We start from the raw sequence: 19,542 nt of genomic DNA, 5'->3' as shown, positions 1-19,542 counted from the left end.
GGGGGGAGGTTAGAGTACTGACCGAGACCCAGGGAGAAGTGAGGGGTGGTGGGGGGGTTAGAGTACTGACCGAGACCCAGGGAGAAGTGAGGGGGTGGTGGGGGGGTTAGAGTACTGACCGAGACCCAGGGAGAAATGAGGGGGTGGGGGGAGGTTAGAGTACTGACCGAGACCCAGGGAGAAGTGAGGGGTGGTGGGGGGGGGTTAGAGTACTGACCGAGACCCAGGGAGAAGTGAGGGGTGGTGGGGGAGGTTAGAGTACTGACCGAGACCCAGGGGAAGTGAGGGTGGGGTTAGAGTACTGACCGAGACCCAGGGAGAAGTGAGGGGTGGTGGGGGGGTTAGGGGAGACCCAGGGAGAAATGAGGGGTGGTGGGGGGAGGTTAGAGTACTGACCGAGACCCAGGGAGAAGTGAGGGGTGGTTAGAGTACTGGGGGAGAAGTGAGGGGTGGTGGGGGGAGGTTAGAGTACTGACCGAGACCCAGGGAGAAGTGAGGGGTGGTGGGGGGGGGGTTAGAGTACTGACCGAGACCCAGGGAGAAGTGAGGGGTGGTGGGGGGGAGGTTAGAGTACTGACCGAGACCCAGGGAGAAGTGAGGGGTGGTGGGGGGAGGTTAGAGAACTGACCGAGACCCAGGGAGAAGTGAGGGGTGGTGGGGTTAGAGTACTGACCGAGACCCAGGGAGAAGTGAGGGGTGGTGGGGTTAGAGTACTGACCGAGACCCAGGGAGAAATGAGGGGTGGTGGTGGGGAGGTTAGAGTACTGACCGAGACCCAGGGAGAAGTGAGGGGTGGTGGGGTTAGAGTACTGACCGAGACCCAGGGAGAAGTGAGGGGTGGTGGGGGGGATGTTAGAGTACTTACCGAGACCCAGGGAGAAGTGAGGGGTGGTGGGGGGGAGGACCCGGACATGTCGGCTGGTCGCAGTCATGTTCCTCAGCTCCACTGTAGTCTGAAGGAGGAAGAGGAGAGGAGAGGAAGAGGTCAATCGTTGCAAATAATGGATTCCACTGTCGTCGTTTATTGAAGCCTTGGTGAACCAGAATCACGGGGTTGTAGTTCAACAAAACCAGGGAATATCAGAGATCTTATGAGTACAATGACAAGAGAAACACTTGACAACAGTCCTGGAATGTTATGACAACATGTAGACACAGTGCCTGAGGAAACTATTTAGACCCCTCGACTTTTTCCACATTTTGTTAAGTTACCTTATACTAAAATTGTTTAAATAAATAAAAATCCTCAGCAATCTACACACAATAACACATAATGATAAAGCAAAAATACATTTTCAGAAATACCTTATTTACATAAGTATTTAGCAATTTTGCTATGGGACTTGAAATTGAGGTCAGGTTCATCCTGTTTCCATTGAATACCCTTGGGATGTTTCTACAACTTGATTGGAGACCACCTGTGGTAAATTCAATTGATTGGACATGATTTGGAAAAGCACACACCTGTCTATATAAGGTCCCATAGTTGACAGTGCATGTCAAAGCCAACACCAAGCCATGAGGTCGAAGGAATTGTCCGTAGAGCTCCAAGACAGGATTTGGTTGAGGAACAGATCTGGGGAAGGGTACCAAAACATTCCTGCCGTATTGAAGGTCTCCAAGAACACAGTGGCCTCCATCACTCTTTAAATAGAAGATGTTTGGAACCACCAAGACTCTTCCTAGAGCTGGCCAAACTGAGCAATCGGGGAGAGTGGCCTAGGTCAGGAAGGTGACCAAGAACCTGATAGTCACTCTGATAGTCACCCTCACCCCCAGGTGGTGAGGGTAGGCAACAACATCTCCACCCCGCTGATGCTCAACACTGGGGCCCCACAAGGGTGCGTTCTGAGCCCTCTCCTGTACTCCCTGTTCACCCACGACTGCGTGGCCACACACGCCTCCAACTCAATCATCAAGTTTGCAAACGACACAACAGTGGTAGGCTTGATTACCAACAACGACGAGACGGCCTACAGGGAGGAGGTGAGGGCCCTCGGAGTGTGGTGTCAGGAAAATAACCTCACACTCAACGTCAACAAAACTAAGGAGATGATTGTGGACTTCAGGAAACAGCAGAGGGAACACCCCCCTATCCACATCGATGGAACAGTAGTGGAGAGGGTAGTAAGTTTTAAGTTCCTCGGCATACACATCACAGACAAACTGAATTGATCCACCCATACAGACAGCATCGTGAAGAAGGCGCAGCAGGGCCTCTTCAACCTCAGGAGGCTGAAGAAATTCGGCTTGTCACCAAAAGCACTCACAAACTTCTACAGATGCACAATCGAGAGCATCCTGGCGGGCTGTATCACCGCCTGGTACGACAACTGCTCCGCCCACAACCGTAAGGCTCTCCAGAGGGTAGTGAGGTCTGCACAACGCATCACCGGGGGCAAACTACCTGCCCTCCAGGACACCTACACCACCCGATGTCACAGGAAGGCCATAAAGATCATCAAGGACAACAACCACCGCTGCTGACAAACACACTGACTCAACTCCAGCCACTTCAATAATGGGAATTGATGGGAAATGATGTGAAATATATCACTAGCCACTTTAAACAATGCTACCTTATATAATGTTTACATACCCTACATTATTCATCTCATATGTGTACGTATATACTGTACTCTATATCATCTACTGCATCCTTATGTAATACATGTATCACTAGCCACTTCACCTATGTGTCACGTTCTGACCATCGTTTGTGTGTGTTTTCCTTGTTTTAGTGTTGGTCAGGACGTGAGCTGGGTGGGAATTATATGTTGTGTGTCTGGTTTGTCCATTTCTATGTTATGCCTGATATGGTTCTCAATCAGAGGCAGGTGTTAGTCATTGTCTCTGATTGGGAACCATATTTAGGTAGCCTGTTTTGTGTTGGGTTTTGTGGGTGATTGTTCCTGTCTTTGTGTTTGTGGCACCAGATAGGACTGGTTTGGTTTTTTCACGTTTCTTGTTTTGTAGATTGTAGTACTTTCATCTTTATTAAAGATGCACAAAACTAACCACGCTGCATTTTGGTCCGCCTCTCTTTCCCCACGGCATTACACTATGCCACATTGTTTACATACTCATCTCATATGTATATACTGTACTCGATACCATCTACTGTATCTTGCCTATGCTGCTCTGTACCATCACTCATTCATATATCTTTATGTACATATTCTTTATCCCCTTACACTTGTGTGTATAAGACAGTAGTTTTGGAATTGTTAGTTAGATTACTTGTTGGTTATTACTGCATTGTCGGAACTAGAAGCACAAGCATTTCGCTACACTCGCAATAACATCTGCTAACCATGTGTATGTGACAAATAAAATTTGATTTGATTTTGACAGCGCTCCAGAGATCCTCTGTGGAGATGGGAGAACCTTCCAGAAGGACAACCATCTCTGCAGCACTCCACCAATCAGACCTTTATGCTAGAGTGGCCAGACGGTAAAATGCACATGACAGCCTGCATGGAATTTGCCAAAATGCACCTAAAGACTCTCAGATCATTAGAAACAAGATTCTCTGGTCTGATGAAACCAAGACTGAACTATTTGGCCTGAATTTCAAGCATCACGTCTGGAGGAAACCTGGCACCATCCCTACGGTGAAGCATGGTGGTGGCAGCATCATGCTGTGGGGATGTTTTTCAGTGGCAGGGACTGGGAGACGAGTCAGGATCGAGGGAAAGATAAACGGAGCAAAGTACAGAGAGATCCTTGATGAAAACCTGCTCCAGAGCGCTCAGGACCTCAAACTGGGGGTGAAGGTTCCTTCCAACAGGACAATGACTCTAAGCACACAGCCAAGACAATGCAGGAGTGACTTCAGGACAAGTCTCTGAATGTCCTTGAGTGGCCTAGCCAAAACCAAGACGTTCAAAAATATATATATATTTCACCTTCATTTAACCAGGTAGGCCAGTTGAGAACAAGTTCTGATTTACAACTGCAACCTGGCCAAGATAAAGCAAAGAAGTGCAGCAACGCTCCCCATCCAACCTGACAGAGCTTGAGAGGATCTGCAGGGAAGAATGGGAAAAACTCTCCAAATACAGGTGTGCCAAGCTTGTAGCATCATACCCAAGAAGACTCAATGCTGTAATCGCTGCCAAAGGTGCTTCAACAAAGTACTAAGTAAAGGGGATGAATACTAATGCAAATGTGATATCACAGTTTATTATTTTTAATAAATTAGCAAAAATTTCAAAACCTGATTTGCTTAGTCATTATGGGGTATTGTGTGTAGGTTGATGGGGGGGACTACTTAATACATTTGAGAATAAGGCTGTAACGTAACAAAATGTGGAAAAAGTCAAGGGGTCTGAATACTTTCCGAAGGCACTATAGATTGCGAAATAGTTGGGAAGAGATTTTCGATGTAGTGATTCCTTGGCACATGGTTTATGAACTGATACTCAAAATGACTCCAGATTAAAAAGATAATTTTTCAAGTTAAATTATTATACAAAATTCTTCCAACCAATAGAATGTTATATACAGTATAAGGGGGCTACAACCACCCTAGATGGTTCCGACCTAGAATATGTAGACATCTATAAGTACCTAGGTGTCTGTCTAGACTGTAAACTCTCCTTCCAGACTCATATCAAACATCTCCAATCTAAAATCAAATCTAGAGTCGGCTTTCTATTCCGCAACAAAGCCTCCTTCACTCACGCCGCCAAACTTACCCTAGTAAAACTGACTATCCTACCGATCCTCGACTTCGGCGATGTCATCTACAAAATAGCTTCCAATACTCTACTCAGCAAACTGGATGCAGTTTACCACAGTGCCATCCGTTTTGTTACTAAAGCACCTTATACCACCCACCACTGCGACCTGTATGCTCTAGTCGGCTGGCCCTCGCTACATATTCGTCGCCAGACCCACTGGCTCCAGGTCATCTACAAGTCCATGCTAGGTAAAGCTCCGCCTTATCTCAGTTCACTGGTCACGATGGCAACACCCACCCGTAGCACGCGCTCCAGCAGGTGTATTTCACTGATCATCCCTAAAGCCAACACCTCATTTGGCCGCCTTTCCTTCCAGTTCTCTGCTGCCTGTGACTGGAAGGAATTGCAAAAATCGCTGAAGTTGGAGACTTTTATCTCCCTCACCAACTTTAAACATCTGCTATCTGAGCAGGTAAACCGATCGCTGCAGCTGTACATAGTCCATCAGTAAATAGCCCACCCAATTTACCTACCTCATCCCCATACTGTTTTTATTTATTTACTTTTCTGCTCTTTTGCACACCAGTATCTCTACCTGTACATGACCACCTGATCATTTATCACTTCAGTGTTAATCTGCAAAATTGTAATTATTCGCCTACCTCCTCATGCCTTTTGCACACAATGTATATAGACTCTTTTTCTACTGTGTTATTGACTTGTTTATTGTTTAATCCATGTGTAACTCTGTGTTGTTGTCTGTTCACACTGCTATGCTTTATCTTGGCCAGGTCGCAGTTGTAAATGAGAACTTGTTCTCAACAAGCCTACCTGGTTAAAAAAAGGTGAAATAAATAAAATAAATAAACAACCTTCCCAGCTCTGCACATTTTGCTGTGAAGAGAGAGTCATTAGATTGTTTGTTTTGGTCCAGTCCATATGAAGCTTGTTTTTGGGCACAAGTCCAGTAATGGATGAAGAATTGCAACATTACTTTGAACTAATGCTGCAGAAAGCACTACTGGGTGATTGAAAAGTCGTAGTCAATCTGTAGAGACTAAGGGAATATAAAGGTTCAGAACTTTTGTGAAACATCACAGCACAGTTGAAAAATAAATGGCAAATAGAAATCAAAACTGGATGGTGTTAAGAGATAGATGGGTGGGGTTGAATGGAACTGAAGGGTGGGACTAATAACAAGATAACTCATGTAAAATATACTTTGTCTGTAAAATGTATATAGGTTCAGAACTTTTGTGAAACAGCACAGAAACTTCTCACGGCTGAGATCCCGTTAACGGGATCGATATGACAACAGCCAGTGAAAGTGCAGGGCGCCAAATTCAAACAACAGAAATCTCATAATTAAAATTCCTCAAACATACAAGTATTTTACACCATTTTAAAGATAAACTTGTTGTTAATCCCACCACAGTGTCCGATTTCAAAAAGGCTTTACGACGATAGCATACCATGCGATTTTGTTAGGTCAGCACCTAGTTACAGAAAAACGCAGCCATTTTCCAGCCAAAGAGAGGAGTCACAAAAAGCAGAAAGAGAGATAAAATGAATCACTAACCTTTGATGATCTTCATCAGCTGGCACTCATAGGACTTCATGTTACACAATACATGTATGTTATGTTCGATAAAGTTCATATTTATATCCAAAAATCTGTTTACATTGGCGCATTATGTTCAATAATGTTTTGCTTCCAAAACATCCAGTGATTTTGCAGAGAGCCACATCAATTTACAGAAATACTCATAATAAACATTGATAAAAGATACAAGTGTTATGCATGGGACTTTAGATAAACTGCTCCTTAATGCAACCTCTGTGTCAGATTTCAAAAAAGCTTTACCGAAAAAGCACACCATGCTATAATCTGAGTACAGCGCTCAGAGACCAAAACAAGCCATAAAGATACCCGTCATGTTGTGAGGTCAACAGAAGTCAGAAATAGCATTATAAATATTCACTTACCTTTGATGATCTTCATCAGAATGCACTCCCAGGAATCCCAATTCCACAATAAATGTTTGTTTTGTTTGAAAAAGTCCATAATTTATGTCCAAATACCTTCTTTTTGTTCTCACGTTTAGTTCACAAATCCAAATTTTGACGTGCAGGCCAGACGAAAAGTAAAAAAATTCCATTACAGTTCGTAGAAACATGTCAAACGATGTATAGAATCAATCTTTAGGATGTTTTTAACATAAATGTTCAATAATGTTTCAACCGGAGAATTCCTTTGTCTTTAGAAAGGAAAAGGAACGCAGCTACCTCTCATGGGCATGTGCATGACTGAGCTCATGGCACTCTGCCAGACATCTTGTTGAAACAGCTCTCATTCTCTCCCCCTTCACAGTAGAAGCCTTAATCAAGGTTCTAAAGACTGTTGACATCTAGTGGAAGCCTTAGGAAGTGCAATATGACCCCATAGACACTGTATATTGGATAGGCAACGACTTGAAACCCGACAAACCTCAGAATTCCCACTTCCTGGTTGGATTTTTTCTCAGGTTTTTGCCTGCCATATGAGTTCTGTTATACTCACAGACATCATTCAAACAGTTTTAGAAACTGTGTTTCATAGTGTTTTCTATCCACATCTACTAATAATATGCATATCTCAGCTTCTGGGCCTGAGTAGCAGGCAGTTTACTCTGGACACCCTATTCATCGAAGCTTCTCAATACTGCCCCAGCCATAAGAAGTTAAAAATATATGGCAAATAGAAATCAAAGTGGATGGACATCAGAAATAGATGGGAGAGGTTAAGGGTAGATGAAGGAAAGGACTAAAAAACAAACAAAATATAACACTTGTAAAATAGTGTCCGTAAAATACATATGTATAAGATGGAAGTAGAAGCCTAAGTGTTGGTGTTCATTAGTTTTCTACAAATAGGGTGGTAGGGCTGGCGGAAAATAATGAAGGAAAATATACTTTAAAAGATATGAGCATATATTGATAAGAGAAACACTAGACAACGGTCCTGGAACGTTATGACTACAATAGATAAGAGATTTTACTGGGGAAAGGTGAGGTGAAGGTTTGTTTCTGTACCATACCTCATACACCTGTCCCACTGTAGTCAGTACGTACATCATATACCTGTCCCACTGTAGTCAGTACGTACCTCATACACCTGTCCTAATCTAGTCAGTACGTACCTCATACATCTGTCCTACTGTAGTCGATACGTACCTCATACATCCATCCTACTGTATTCGTTACGTACCTCATACATCTGTCCAACTGTAGTCAGTACATACCTCATATACCTGGCCCACTGTAGTCAGTACGTACCTCGTACCTCATAAACCTGTCCCACTGTCATCAGTACATACCTCATACATCTGTCCTACTGTATTCGTTACGTACCTCATACATCTGTCCTACTGTAGTCGATACGTACCTCATACATCCATCCTACTGTATTCGTTACGTACCTCATACATCTGTCCAACTGTAGTCAGTACATACCTCATATACCTGGCCCACTGTAGTCAGTACGTACCTCGTACCTCATATACCTGTCCCACTGTAGTCAGTACATACCTCATACATCTGTCCGACTGTATTTGTATCTGTTCAACTTTGGTATGTACATACCTCATAATCCTGTCCCACTGTAGTCAGTACATACCTCATATACCTGTCCCACTATCGTCAGTACGTACCTCATATACCTGTCCCACTCTGTAGTCAGTACATACCTCAAATACCTGTCCCACTGTCGTCAGTACGTACCTCAAATACCTGTCCCACTCTATAGTCAGTGAAGAAGACAACAGGTGGATTGGCCAGGAACACAGGGATGGGCTCAGCTGGGGATCTGGGGGGGAACAACATGAAGACAGGTTATGGGTATTATTTACTGAGCTGTGATAGGTAGACAGACTGGAGGATGGGCAACTGATGAAAAACACAATGACACACAGAAAACAGACAGGTTTGTGTGTCCTGAATATACTGTATATCTGTCATGCATGTCTACTCCAGGTAATTATTAAGTTAACCACATCAGGATTTAAACATTTAGTTTACAACTTTAGTGTTGTCTCCATGCTGCCGCTGATATACACCCAATAATGGAAGGAAGCTGACTTCTAGGATTGTAACAACTAAAATCTAATGGAACTAGAAACTGACATTTTTTGAAGAAAATGTGTGTGCTTGTTAGCCTTGAAGTGTTATGGTTAAGTTGAATAGAACCCCAGAAGCTGTTGACAAGCAGCAGCTACTCTTCCTGGGTTCCAAACAAAACATAAAATACACCAGGGTACATAACAGTTATAGACAAGAACAACACAAGACAATATTGAATTAAATAACAATAAAGACATCAAGAGACAAAAACAAATGACTACTGTATATACACTATTCCTACAGTATATACATATTCATATAATTATATACAGAAAAGTTAATGAGAGCTTCAGAAAGAGGAGAGGCTCTGTGATACAATATGGTTTTAAATCAGTTTTTTAAGGCTAAACCAGCTTTACCTGAGTAACCTCTGGTAGCAGAGCATTCCATGATGAGGTGGCTCTATACAGTGCCTTGCGAAAGTATTCGGCCCCCTTGAACTTTGTGACCTTTTGCCACATTTCAGGCTTCAAACATAAAGATATAAAACTGTATTTTTTTGTGAAGAATCAACAACAAGTGGGACACAATCATGAAGTGGAACGACATTTATTGGATATTTCAAACTTTTTTAACAAATCAAAAACTGAAAAATTGGGCGTGCAAAATTATTCAGCCCCCTTAAGTTAATACTTTGTAGCGTCACCTTTTGCTGCGATTACAGCTGTAAGTCGCTTGGGGTATGTCTCTATCAGTTTTGCACATCGAGAGACTGAAATTTTTTCCCATTCCGCTTTGCAAAACAGCTCGAGCTCAGTGAGGTTGGATGGAGAGCATTTGTGAACAGCAGTTTTCAGTTCTTTCCACAGATTCTCGATTGGATTCAGGTCTGAACTTTGACTTGGCCATTCTAACACCTGGATATGTTTATTTTTGAACCAGTCCATTGTAGATTTTGCTTTATGTTTTGGATCATTGTCTTGTTGGAAGACAAATCTCCGTCCCAGTCTCAGGTCTTTTGCAGACTCCATCAGGTTTTCTTCCAGAATGGTCCTGTATTTGGCTCCATCCATCTTCCCATCAATTTTAACCATCTTCCCTGTCCCTGCTGAAGAAAAGCAGGCCCAAACCATGATGCTGCCACCACCATGTTTGACAGTGGGTATAGGGTGTTCAGGGTGATGAGCTGTGTTGCTTTTACGCCAAACATATAACGTTTTGCATTGTTGCCAAAAAGTTCAATTTTGGTTTCATCTGACCAGAGCACCTTCTTCCACGTTTGGTGTGTCTCCCAGGTGGCTTGTGGCAATCTTTAAACGACACTTTTTATGGATATCTTTAAGAAATGGCTTTCTTCTTGCCACTCTTCCATAAAGGCCAGATTTGTGCAATATACGACTGATTGTTGTCCTATGGACAGAGTCTCCCACCTCAGCTGTAGATCTCTGCAGTTCATCCAGAGTGATCATGGGCCTCTTGGCTGCATCTCTGATCAGTCTTCTCCTTGTATGAGCTGAAAGTTTAGAGGGACGGCCAGGTCTTGGTAGATTTGCAGTGGTCTGATACTCCTTCCATTTCAATATTATCGCTTGCGCAGTGCTCCTTGGGATGTTTAAAGCTTGGGAAATCTTTTTGTATCCAAATCTGGCTTTAAACTTCTTCACAACAGTATCTCGGACCTGCCTGGTGTGTTCCTTGTTCTTCATGATTCTCTCTGCGCTTTTAACGGACCTCTGAGACTATCACAGTGCAGGTGCATTTATACGGAGACTTGATTACACACAGGTGGATTGTATTTATCATCATTAGTCATTTAGGTCAACATTGGATCATTTAGAGATCCTCACTGAACTTCTGGAGAGAGTTTGCTGCACTGAAAGTAAAGGGGCTGAATAATTTTGCACGCCCATTTTTTCAGTTTTTGATTTGTTAAAAAAGTTTGAAATATCCAATAAATGTCGTTCCACTTCATGATTGAGTCCCACTTGTTGTTGATTCTTCACAAAAAAATACAGTTTTATATCTTTATGTTTGAAGCCTGAAATGTGGCAAAAGGTCGCAAAGTTCAAGGGGGCCGAATACTTTCGCAAGGCACTATATATAACTGAGTAACAGATCATTCCACGAAGACATGGCTCTATACATAATGGAGTGAGTTTTTGGTTTGGGTGGAGTGAAGAAACCCGTAGTGGTGTCTGGTGGGTGTGTAAAGTGCATTTGGAAAGTATTCAGACCCCTTGATTTTTTCCACATGTTGTTTTATATTACAGTCTTATTCTAAAATTGATTAAATAGTTTTTTCCCCCTCATCAATCTACACACAATACCCCATAATGATGAAGCAAAAACAGGTTTTTAGAAATGTCTTCTTGGGTATGTCAGGATGGATGAGGAGTGTCTCTGCACGGGTATTTTCAGGTCTCTCCAAAGTTGTTCGATGGGGCTCTGGCTAGGCCACTGAAGAACATTCAGAGACTTGTCCCGAAGCCATTCCTGCGTTGTCTTGGCTGTGTGCTTAGGGTCGTTGTCCTGTTGGAAGGTGAACCTTCGCCCCAGTCTGAGGTCCTGAGCGCTCTGGATCAGGTTTTCATCAACGATCTCTCTGTACTTTGCTCCGTTTATCTTTCCCTCAATCCTGACTAGTCTCCCAGTCCCTGCCGCTGAAAAACATCCCCACAGCATGATGCTGCCACCACCATGTTTCACCGTAGGGATGGTGCCAGGTTTCCCCCAGACGTGACAATTGGAATTCAGGCCAAAGAGTTCAGTCTTGGTTTCATCAGACCAGAGAATGTTGTTTCTAATGGTCTGACAGTCTCCATGCAGGCTGTCATGTGCATTTTACTGAGGAGTGGCTTCCGTCTGGCCACTCTACCGCAAAGGCCTGATTGGTGGAGTACTGTAGAGATAGATGGTTGTCCTTCTGGAAGGTTCTCTCATCTCCAAAAAGGACGTCTGAAGCTCTGTCAGAGTAACCATCGGGTTCTTGGTCACATCCCTGACCAAGGCCTTTCACCCCCGATGGTTCAGTTTGGCGGCCAGCTCTAGGAAGAGTCTTGGTTGTTCCAAACCTTCCATTTAAGAATGATGGAGGCCACTGTGTTCTTCGGGACCTTCAATGCTGCAGACAACATTTTTTGTACCCTTCCCCAGATCTGTGCCTCGACACAATCCTGTCTTGGAGCTCTATGGACAATTCCTTCAACCTCATGGCTTGGTTTTTGCTCTGATAGGCACTGTCACCCGTGGGACCTTATATAGACAGGTGTGTGCCTTTCCAAAACATGTCCAATCAATTGAATTTACCACAGGTGGACTCCAATCGAGGTGTAGAAACATCTCAACGATGATCAATGGAAACGGGATGCACCTGAGCTCAATTTCAAGTCTCATAGCAAAGGGTCAGATGATGGGTGTAATGGTCCTGTGGTGCTGTCAGTATGTTCTCAGACAGATGATGGGTGTAATGGTCCTGTGGTGCTGTCATTATGTTCTCAGACAGATGATGGGTGTAATGGTCCTGTGGTGCTGTCATTATGTTCTCAGACAGATGATGGGTGTAATGGTCCTGTGGTGCTGTCAGTATGTTCTCAGACAGATGATGGGTGTATTGGTCCTGTGGTGCTGTCATTATGTTCTCAGACAGATGATGGGTGTAATGGTCCTGTGGTGCTGTAAGTATGTTCTCAGACAGATGATGGGTGTATTGGTCCTGTGGTGCTGTCATTATGTTCTCAGACAGATGATGGGTGTAATGGTCCTGTGGTGCTGTCATTATGTTCTCAGACAGATGATGGGTGTAATGGTCCTGTGGTGCTGTCAGTATGTTCTCAGACAGATGATGGGTGTAATGGTCCTGTGGTGCTGTCAGTATGTTCTCAGACAGATGATGGGTGTATTGGTCCTGTGGTGCTGTCAGTATGTTCTCAGACAGATGATGGGTGTATTGGTCCTGTGGTGCTGTCATTATGTTCTCAGACAGATGATGGGTGTAATGGTCCTGTGGTGCTGTCAGTATGTTCTCAGACAGATGATGGGTGTAATGGTCCTGTGGTGCTGTCATTATGTTCTCAGACAGATGATGGGTGTAATGGTCCTGATGGTGCTGTCATTATGTTCTCAGACAGATGATGGGGTGTAATGGTCCTGTGGTGCTGTGGTGCTGTCAGTATGTTCTCAGACAGATGATGGGTGTAATGGTCCTGTGGTGCTGTCATTATGTTCTCAGACAGATGATGGGTGTAATGGTCCTGTGGTGCTGTCATTATGTTCTCAGACAGATGATGGGTGTAATGGTCCTGAGGTGCTGTCATTATGTTCTCAGACAGATGATGGGTGTAATGGTCCTGTGGTGCTGTCATTATGATTCTCAGTTCTCAGACAGATGATGGGTGTAATGGTCCTGTGGTGCTGTCAGTATGTTCTCAGACAGATGATGGGTGTAATGGTCCTGTGGTGCTGTCAGTATGTTCTCAGACAGATGATGGGTGTATTGGTCCTGTGGTGCTGTCAGTATGTTCTCAGACAGATGATGGGTGTATTGGTCCTGTGGTGCTGTCATTATGTTCTCAGACAGATGATGGGTGTAATGGTCCTGTGGTGCTGTCATTATGTTCTCAGACAGATGATGGGTGTATTGGTCCTGTGGTGCTGTCATTATGTTCTCAGACAGATGATGGGTGTAATGGTCCTGTGGTGCTGTCAGTATGTTCTCAGACAGATGATGGGTGTAATGGTCCTGTGGTGCTGTCATTATGTTCTCAGACAGATGATGGGTGTAATGGTCCTGTGGTGCTGTCATTATGTTCTCAGACAGATGATGGGTGTAATGGTCCTGTGGTGCTGTCAGTATGTTCTCAGACAGATGATGGGTGTAATGGTCCTGTGGTGCTGTCATTATGTTCTCAGACAGATGATGGGTGTAATGGTCCTGTGGTGCTGTCATTATGTTCTCAGACAGATGATGGGTGTAATGGTCCTGTGGTGCTGTCATTATGTTCTCAGACAGATGATGGGTGTAATGGTCCTGTGGTGCTGTCAGACAGATATGTTCTCAGACAGATGATGGGTGTAATGGTCCTGTGGTGCTGTCATTATGTTCTCAGACAGATGATGGGTGTAATGGTCCTGTGGTGCTGTCAGTATGTTCTCAGACAGATGATGGGTGTAATGGTCCTGTGGTGCTGTCAGGTTCTCAGACAGATGATGGGTGTAATGGGTGCAGTATGTTCTCAGACAGATGATGGGTGTATTGGTCCTGTGGTGCTGTCAGTATTGGTCCTGTGGTGCTGTCAGTATGTTCTCAGACAGATGATGGGTGTATTGGTCCTGTGGTGCTGTCATTATGTTCTCAGACAGATGATGGGTGTAATGGTCCTGTGGTGCTGTCATTATGTTCTCAGACAGATGATGGGTGTAATGGTCCTGTGGTGCTGTCATTATGTTCTCAGACAGATGATGGGTGTAATGGTCCTGTGGTGCTGTCATTATGTTCTCAGACAGATGATGGGTGTAATGGTCCTGTGGTGCTGTCATTATGTTCTCAGACAGATGATGGGTGTAATGGTCCTGTGGTGCTGTCATTATGTTCTCAGACAGATGATGGGTGTAATGGTCCTGTGGTGCTGTCATTATGTTCTCAGACAGATGATGGGTGTAATGGTCCTGTGGTGCTGTCAGTATGTTCTCAGACAGATGATGGGTGTAATGGTCCTGTGGTGCTGTCATTATGTTCTCAGACAGATGATGGGTGTAATGGTCCTGTGGTGCTGTCATTATGTTCTCAGACAGATGATGGGTGTAATGGTCCTGTGGTGCTGTCAGTATGTTCTCAGACAGATGATGGGTGTAATGGTCCTGTGGTGCTGTCAGTATGTTCTCAGACAGATGATGGGTGTAATGGTCCTGTGGTGCTGTCAGTATGTTCTCAGACAGATGATGGGTGTAATGGTCCTGTGGTGCTGTCAGTATGTTCTCAGACAGATGATGGGTGTATTGGTCCTGTGGTGCTGTCAGTATGTTCTCAGACAGATGATGGGTGTAATGGTCCTGTGGTGCTGTCATTATGTTCTCAGACAGATGATGGGTGTATTGGTCCTGTGGTGCTGTCAGTATGTTCTCAGACAGATGATGGGTGTATTGGTCCTGTGGTGCTGTCAGTATGTTCTCAGACAGATGATGGGTGTAATGGTCCTGTGGTGCTGTCATTATGTTCTCAGACAGATGATGGGTGTAATGGTCCTGTGGTGCTGTCAGTATGTTCTCAGACAGATGATGGGTGTAATGGTCCTGTGGTGCTGTCATTATGTTCTCAGACAGATGATGGGTGTAATGGTCCTGTGGTGCTGTCAGTATGTTCTCAGACAGATGATGGGTGTAATGGTCCTGTGGTGCTGTCATTATGTTCTCAGACAGATGATGGGTGTAATGGTCCTGTGGTGCTGTAAGTATGTTCTCAGACAGATGATGGGTGTAATGGTCCTGTGGTGCTGTCAGTATGTTCTCAGACAGATGATGGGTGTATTGGTCCTGTGGTGCTGTCATTATGTTCTCAGACAGATGATGGGTGTATTGGTCCTGTGGTGCTGTCATTATGTTCTCAGGTCAGATGATGGGTGTATTGGTCCTGTGGTGCTGTCAATATGTTCTCAGACAGATGATGGGTGTAATGGTCCTGTAGTGCTGTCATTATGTTCTCAGACAGATGATGGGTGTAATGGTCCTGTGGTGCTGTCAGTATGTTCTCAGACAGATGATGGGTGTAATGGTCCTGTGGTGCTGTCAGTATGTTCTCAGACAGATGATGGGTCCTGTGGTGCTGTCATTATGTTCTCAGACAGATGATGGGTGTAATGGTCCTGATGGGTGTATTGTCCTGTGGTGCTGTCATGGTGCTGTCATTATGTTCTCAGACAGATGATGGGTGTAATGGTCCTGTGGTGCTGTCAGTATGTTCTCAGACAGATGATGGGTGTAATGGTCCTGTGGTGCTGTCAGTATGTTCTCAGACAGATGATGGGTGTAATGGTCCTGTGGTGCTGTCAGTATGTTCTCAGACAGATGATGGGTGTAATGGTCCTGTGGTGCTGTCATTATGTTCTCAGACAGATGATGGGTGTAATGGTCCTGTGGTGCTGTCATTATGTTCTCAGACAGATGATGGGTGTAATGGTCCTGTGGTGCTGTCAGTATGTTCTCAGACAGATGATGGGTGTAATGGTCCTGTGGTGCTGTCATTATGTTCTCAGACAGATGATGGGTGTAATGGTCCTGTGGTGCTGTCATTATGTTCTCAGACAGATGATGGGTGTAATGTTCTCAGACAGATCCTGTGGTGCTGTCATTATGTTCTCAGACAGATGATGGGTGTAATGGTCCTGTGGTGCTGTCATTATGTTCTCAGACAGATGATGGGTGTAATGGTCCTGTGGTGCTGTCAGTATGTTCTCAGGTCAGATGATGGGTGTAATGGTCCTGTGGTGCTGTCAGTATGTTCTCAGGTCAGATGATTTGACATTGTTAAATCTATCTTCTTATATATTCTTCTACGTTCTGCTTTGAAAACAACAGCTACACCAGCAGGCTATGGATGGAGTGACTCTGAAAACCAACAGGCACTAATTCTCATCATGTCTCAAACAAACACACAAGCGTTCATTGCCTGCATTCCCAAATGGCACCTCATTTCCTATATAGTTTACTACTTTAGACCAGACCCCTATGGGCAGAAGTGCACTACATAGGGAATAGAGTGCCATTTGGGACAGAAGCATCATGTTTTGTATAGACATGACATCATGCTGATCCAGGGTGTTTCACTGGGATCATAAACTCAGCTGAAAAAGAGAAGTCCCTTTTTCATGACCCTGTCTTTCAAAGATAATTCGTAAATATCCAAATAACTTCACAGATCTTCATTGTAAAGGGTTTAAACACTGTTTCCCATGCTTGTTCAATGAACCATTAACAATTAATGAACATGCACCTGTGGAACGGTCATTAAGAAACTAACAGCTTACAGACGGTAGGCAATTAACTTCACAGTTATGAAAACTTAGACACTAAAGAAGCCTTTCTACTGACTCTGAAAAACACCAAAAGAAAGATTCCTGCTAGAGGACTGCAGATGTGGCCAGGGTAATAAATTGCAATGTCCGTACTGTGAGACGCCTAAGACAGCGCTACAGGGAGACAGGACGGACAGCTGATCATCCTCACAGTGGCAGACCACGTGTAACAACACCTGCACAGGATCGGTACATCCGAACAACACACCTGCGGGACAGGTACAGGATGGCAACAACAACTGCCCAAGTTACACCAGAAACGCACAATCCCTCCATCAGTGCTCAGACTGTCCGCAATAGGCTGAGAGAGGCTGGACTGAGGACTTGTAGGCCTGTTGTAAGACAGGTCCTCACCAGACATCAACAACATCGCCTATGGGCACAAACCCACTGTCGCTGGACCAGACAGGACTGGCAAAAAGTGCTCTTCACTGACGAGTCGCAGTTTTGTCTCACCAGGGGTGATGGTCAGATTCGCATTTATTGTCGAAGGAATGAGCGTTACACTGAGGCCTATACTCTGGAGCGGAATTGATTTGGAGGTGGAGGGTCCGTCATGGTATGGGGCAGTGTGTCACGGCATCATCAGACTGACCTTGTTGTCATTGCAGGCAATCTCAACGCTGTCTGTTACAGGGAAGACGTCCTCTTCACTCATGTTGTACCCTTCCTGGAGGCTCATCCTGACATGACCCTCCAGCATGACAATGCCACCAGCCTTACTGCTCGTTCTGTGTGTGATTTCCTGCAAGACAGGAATGTCAGTGTCCTGACATGGCCAGTGAAGAGCCCGGATCTCAATCCCATTGAGCACGTCTGGGACCTGTTGGATCGGAGGGTGAGGGCTAGGGCCATTCCCCCCTGAAAGATCTGGGAACTTGCAGGTGTCTTGGTTGAAGAGTGGGGTAACATCTCACAGCAAGAACTGGCAAATCTGTTGCAGTCCATGAGGAAGAGATGCACTGCAGTACTTAATGGCCACACCAGATACTGACTGTTACTTTTGATTTTGAAACCCCCTTTGTTCAGGGACACATCATTCCATTTCTGTTAGTCACATGTCTGTGGAACTTGTTCAGTTTATGTCCCAGTTGTTGAATCTTGTTCATACAAATATTTACACACAAGTTTTCTGAAAATAAATGCAGTTGACAGTGAGAGGACGTTTCTTTTTTTGCTGAACCAGGGTGTTTCACGGAGATCATAGTTTTCCAGGTCAGTGTTACAACTTCTAGGAGTAGTGGGTGCGGAGTCAGGCGCAGAGAACAGAGGGTAAGGGACAACTGTATTTATTCCGGAGAAAAGTAGGTCACGCCAAAACACCAGGCGCATACAATGACCGGCCCAAAAACAGGACACAAACAGTCCGGAGAAATACAGAAAATATCACATCCACAAAACGAACAGAGAAACAAGCCCGCACAAAAGCCGGCGGGCTTACTGGGTTTAAATAGCCCACAATCACAACCTAAACACAAAACGGGTGCAGCTAATCAGACACAACTAAATTAAACAGAAAAGGGGATCGGTGGCAGCTAGTGGGCCGGCGACAATGACCGCCGAGCGCCGCCCGAACAGGAAGAGGCACCATCTTCAGCGGGATTCGTGACAGTCAGGTATGAGGGTAACTGATGTTCAGACAGGAAGGAAGTCATATAGAACTAATTTACACCTAATATTGAGGAAGGATTATCTTGCCCATATTTAATGATACCTTTATTTAACAAGGCAAGTCGGTTAAGAACAAATTCTTATTTACAATGACGGCCTAGGAACAGTGGGTTAACTGCCTTGTTCAGGGGCAGAATGACAGATTTTTACCTTGTCAGCTCGGGGATTTGATCTAGCAACCTTTCAGTTACTGGCCCAACACTTTATCCACTAGGGTACCTGCCGCCCCACAGCCCGGCCTATAATAATTGCATATGAATGACCAATGGAGTCAGAAACGGATCATGGACTGGAGTTCATCCTGTCAGTCAACACATGTCATTACTTCTAGAACCAAGCAGTAGACATTCAGAGCTGCACATCCTGTGTCGGTTTGCGCTTGTAGCATAGAAGAGAATTGTTCCGCTACAAACGGCCCCCTATTCCCTGATCCCAGTGAAACACCCTGCACTAGTCAGAAGTAGTGCATGTAATAGGGAATAGGGGGCCATTTGGGATGCTACAAGTCCAAACCAACACAGCCTAGGCTACCTAGTTCTGCAAACACATGAAGCTGAACAGAGTCCTACCTCTCCTGCTTTTGCCCCTTCCTTCCCCTGTCTCCCTTTTCCCAAAGCAGGATGAGCGACTTGCCCCCCTGGGGTGCGTTGGGGGGAAGGAATCTGGGGTTCCGCAGGAACTTGTGTCTCTGCTGTAGTTTCTGAAGGCCAGCCCTCTCCTCTGCTCTGCTCTTAGCACTCAGCTCATACATCCACTTAGGCTTCCTCACTCGGCACACCTTTTGGAATAGAGCAGAGGAGAGGTCACATAGTGGTGACCTGAGACTCGTCAACACCAGCAGAGGAGAGGTCACATAGTGGTGACCTAAGACTCGTCAACACCAGCAGAGGAGAGGTCACATAGTGGTGACCTGAGACTCGTCAACACCAGCAGAGGAGAGGTCACATAGTGGTGACCTGAGACTCATCAACACCAGCAGAGGAGAGGTCACATCAGTGGTGACCTGAGACTCGTCCATACCC

The 19,542-nt window shown here is 44.8% G+C and overlaps 1 protein-coding gene across 1 annotated transcript in view; it reads right to left on the bottom strand.

Moving 5' to 3' along the window:
* dlec1 (DLEC1 cilia and flagella associated protein) overlaps positions 1-19,542 on the bottom strand; it is a 197,118-nt gene that overhangs the window by 148,625 nt on the left and 28,951 nt on the right. The window contains exons 7-9 of the mRNA XM_064949696.1: positions 19,090-19,298; positions 8,445-8,529; positions 866-953 (exon numbers count right to left, since the gene is read on the bottom strand). Coding sequence (XP_064805768.1) covers positions 866-953; positions 8,445-8,529; positions 19,090-19,298 — 382 coding nt within the window. The remainder of the gene's footprint in view (positions 1-865; positions 954-8,444; positions 8,530-19,089; positions 19,299-19,542) is intronic.

Source organism: Oncorhynchus masou, chromosome 30 (genome assembly GCF_036934945.1).
Source record: "Oncorhynchus masou masou isolate Uvic2021 chromosome 30, UVic_Omas_1.1, whole genome shotgun sequence".
Classification (NCBI taxonomy): domain Eukaryota; kingdom Metazoa; phylum Chordata; class Actinopteri; order Salmoniformes; family Salmonidae; genus Oncorhynchus; species Oncorhynchus masou.
The sequence above is the reverse complement of the archived record's forward strand: the minus strand, read 5'-3'. Positions and strand labels throughout refer to the sequence as shown.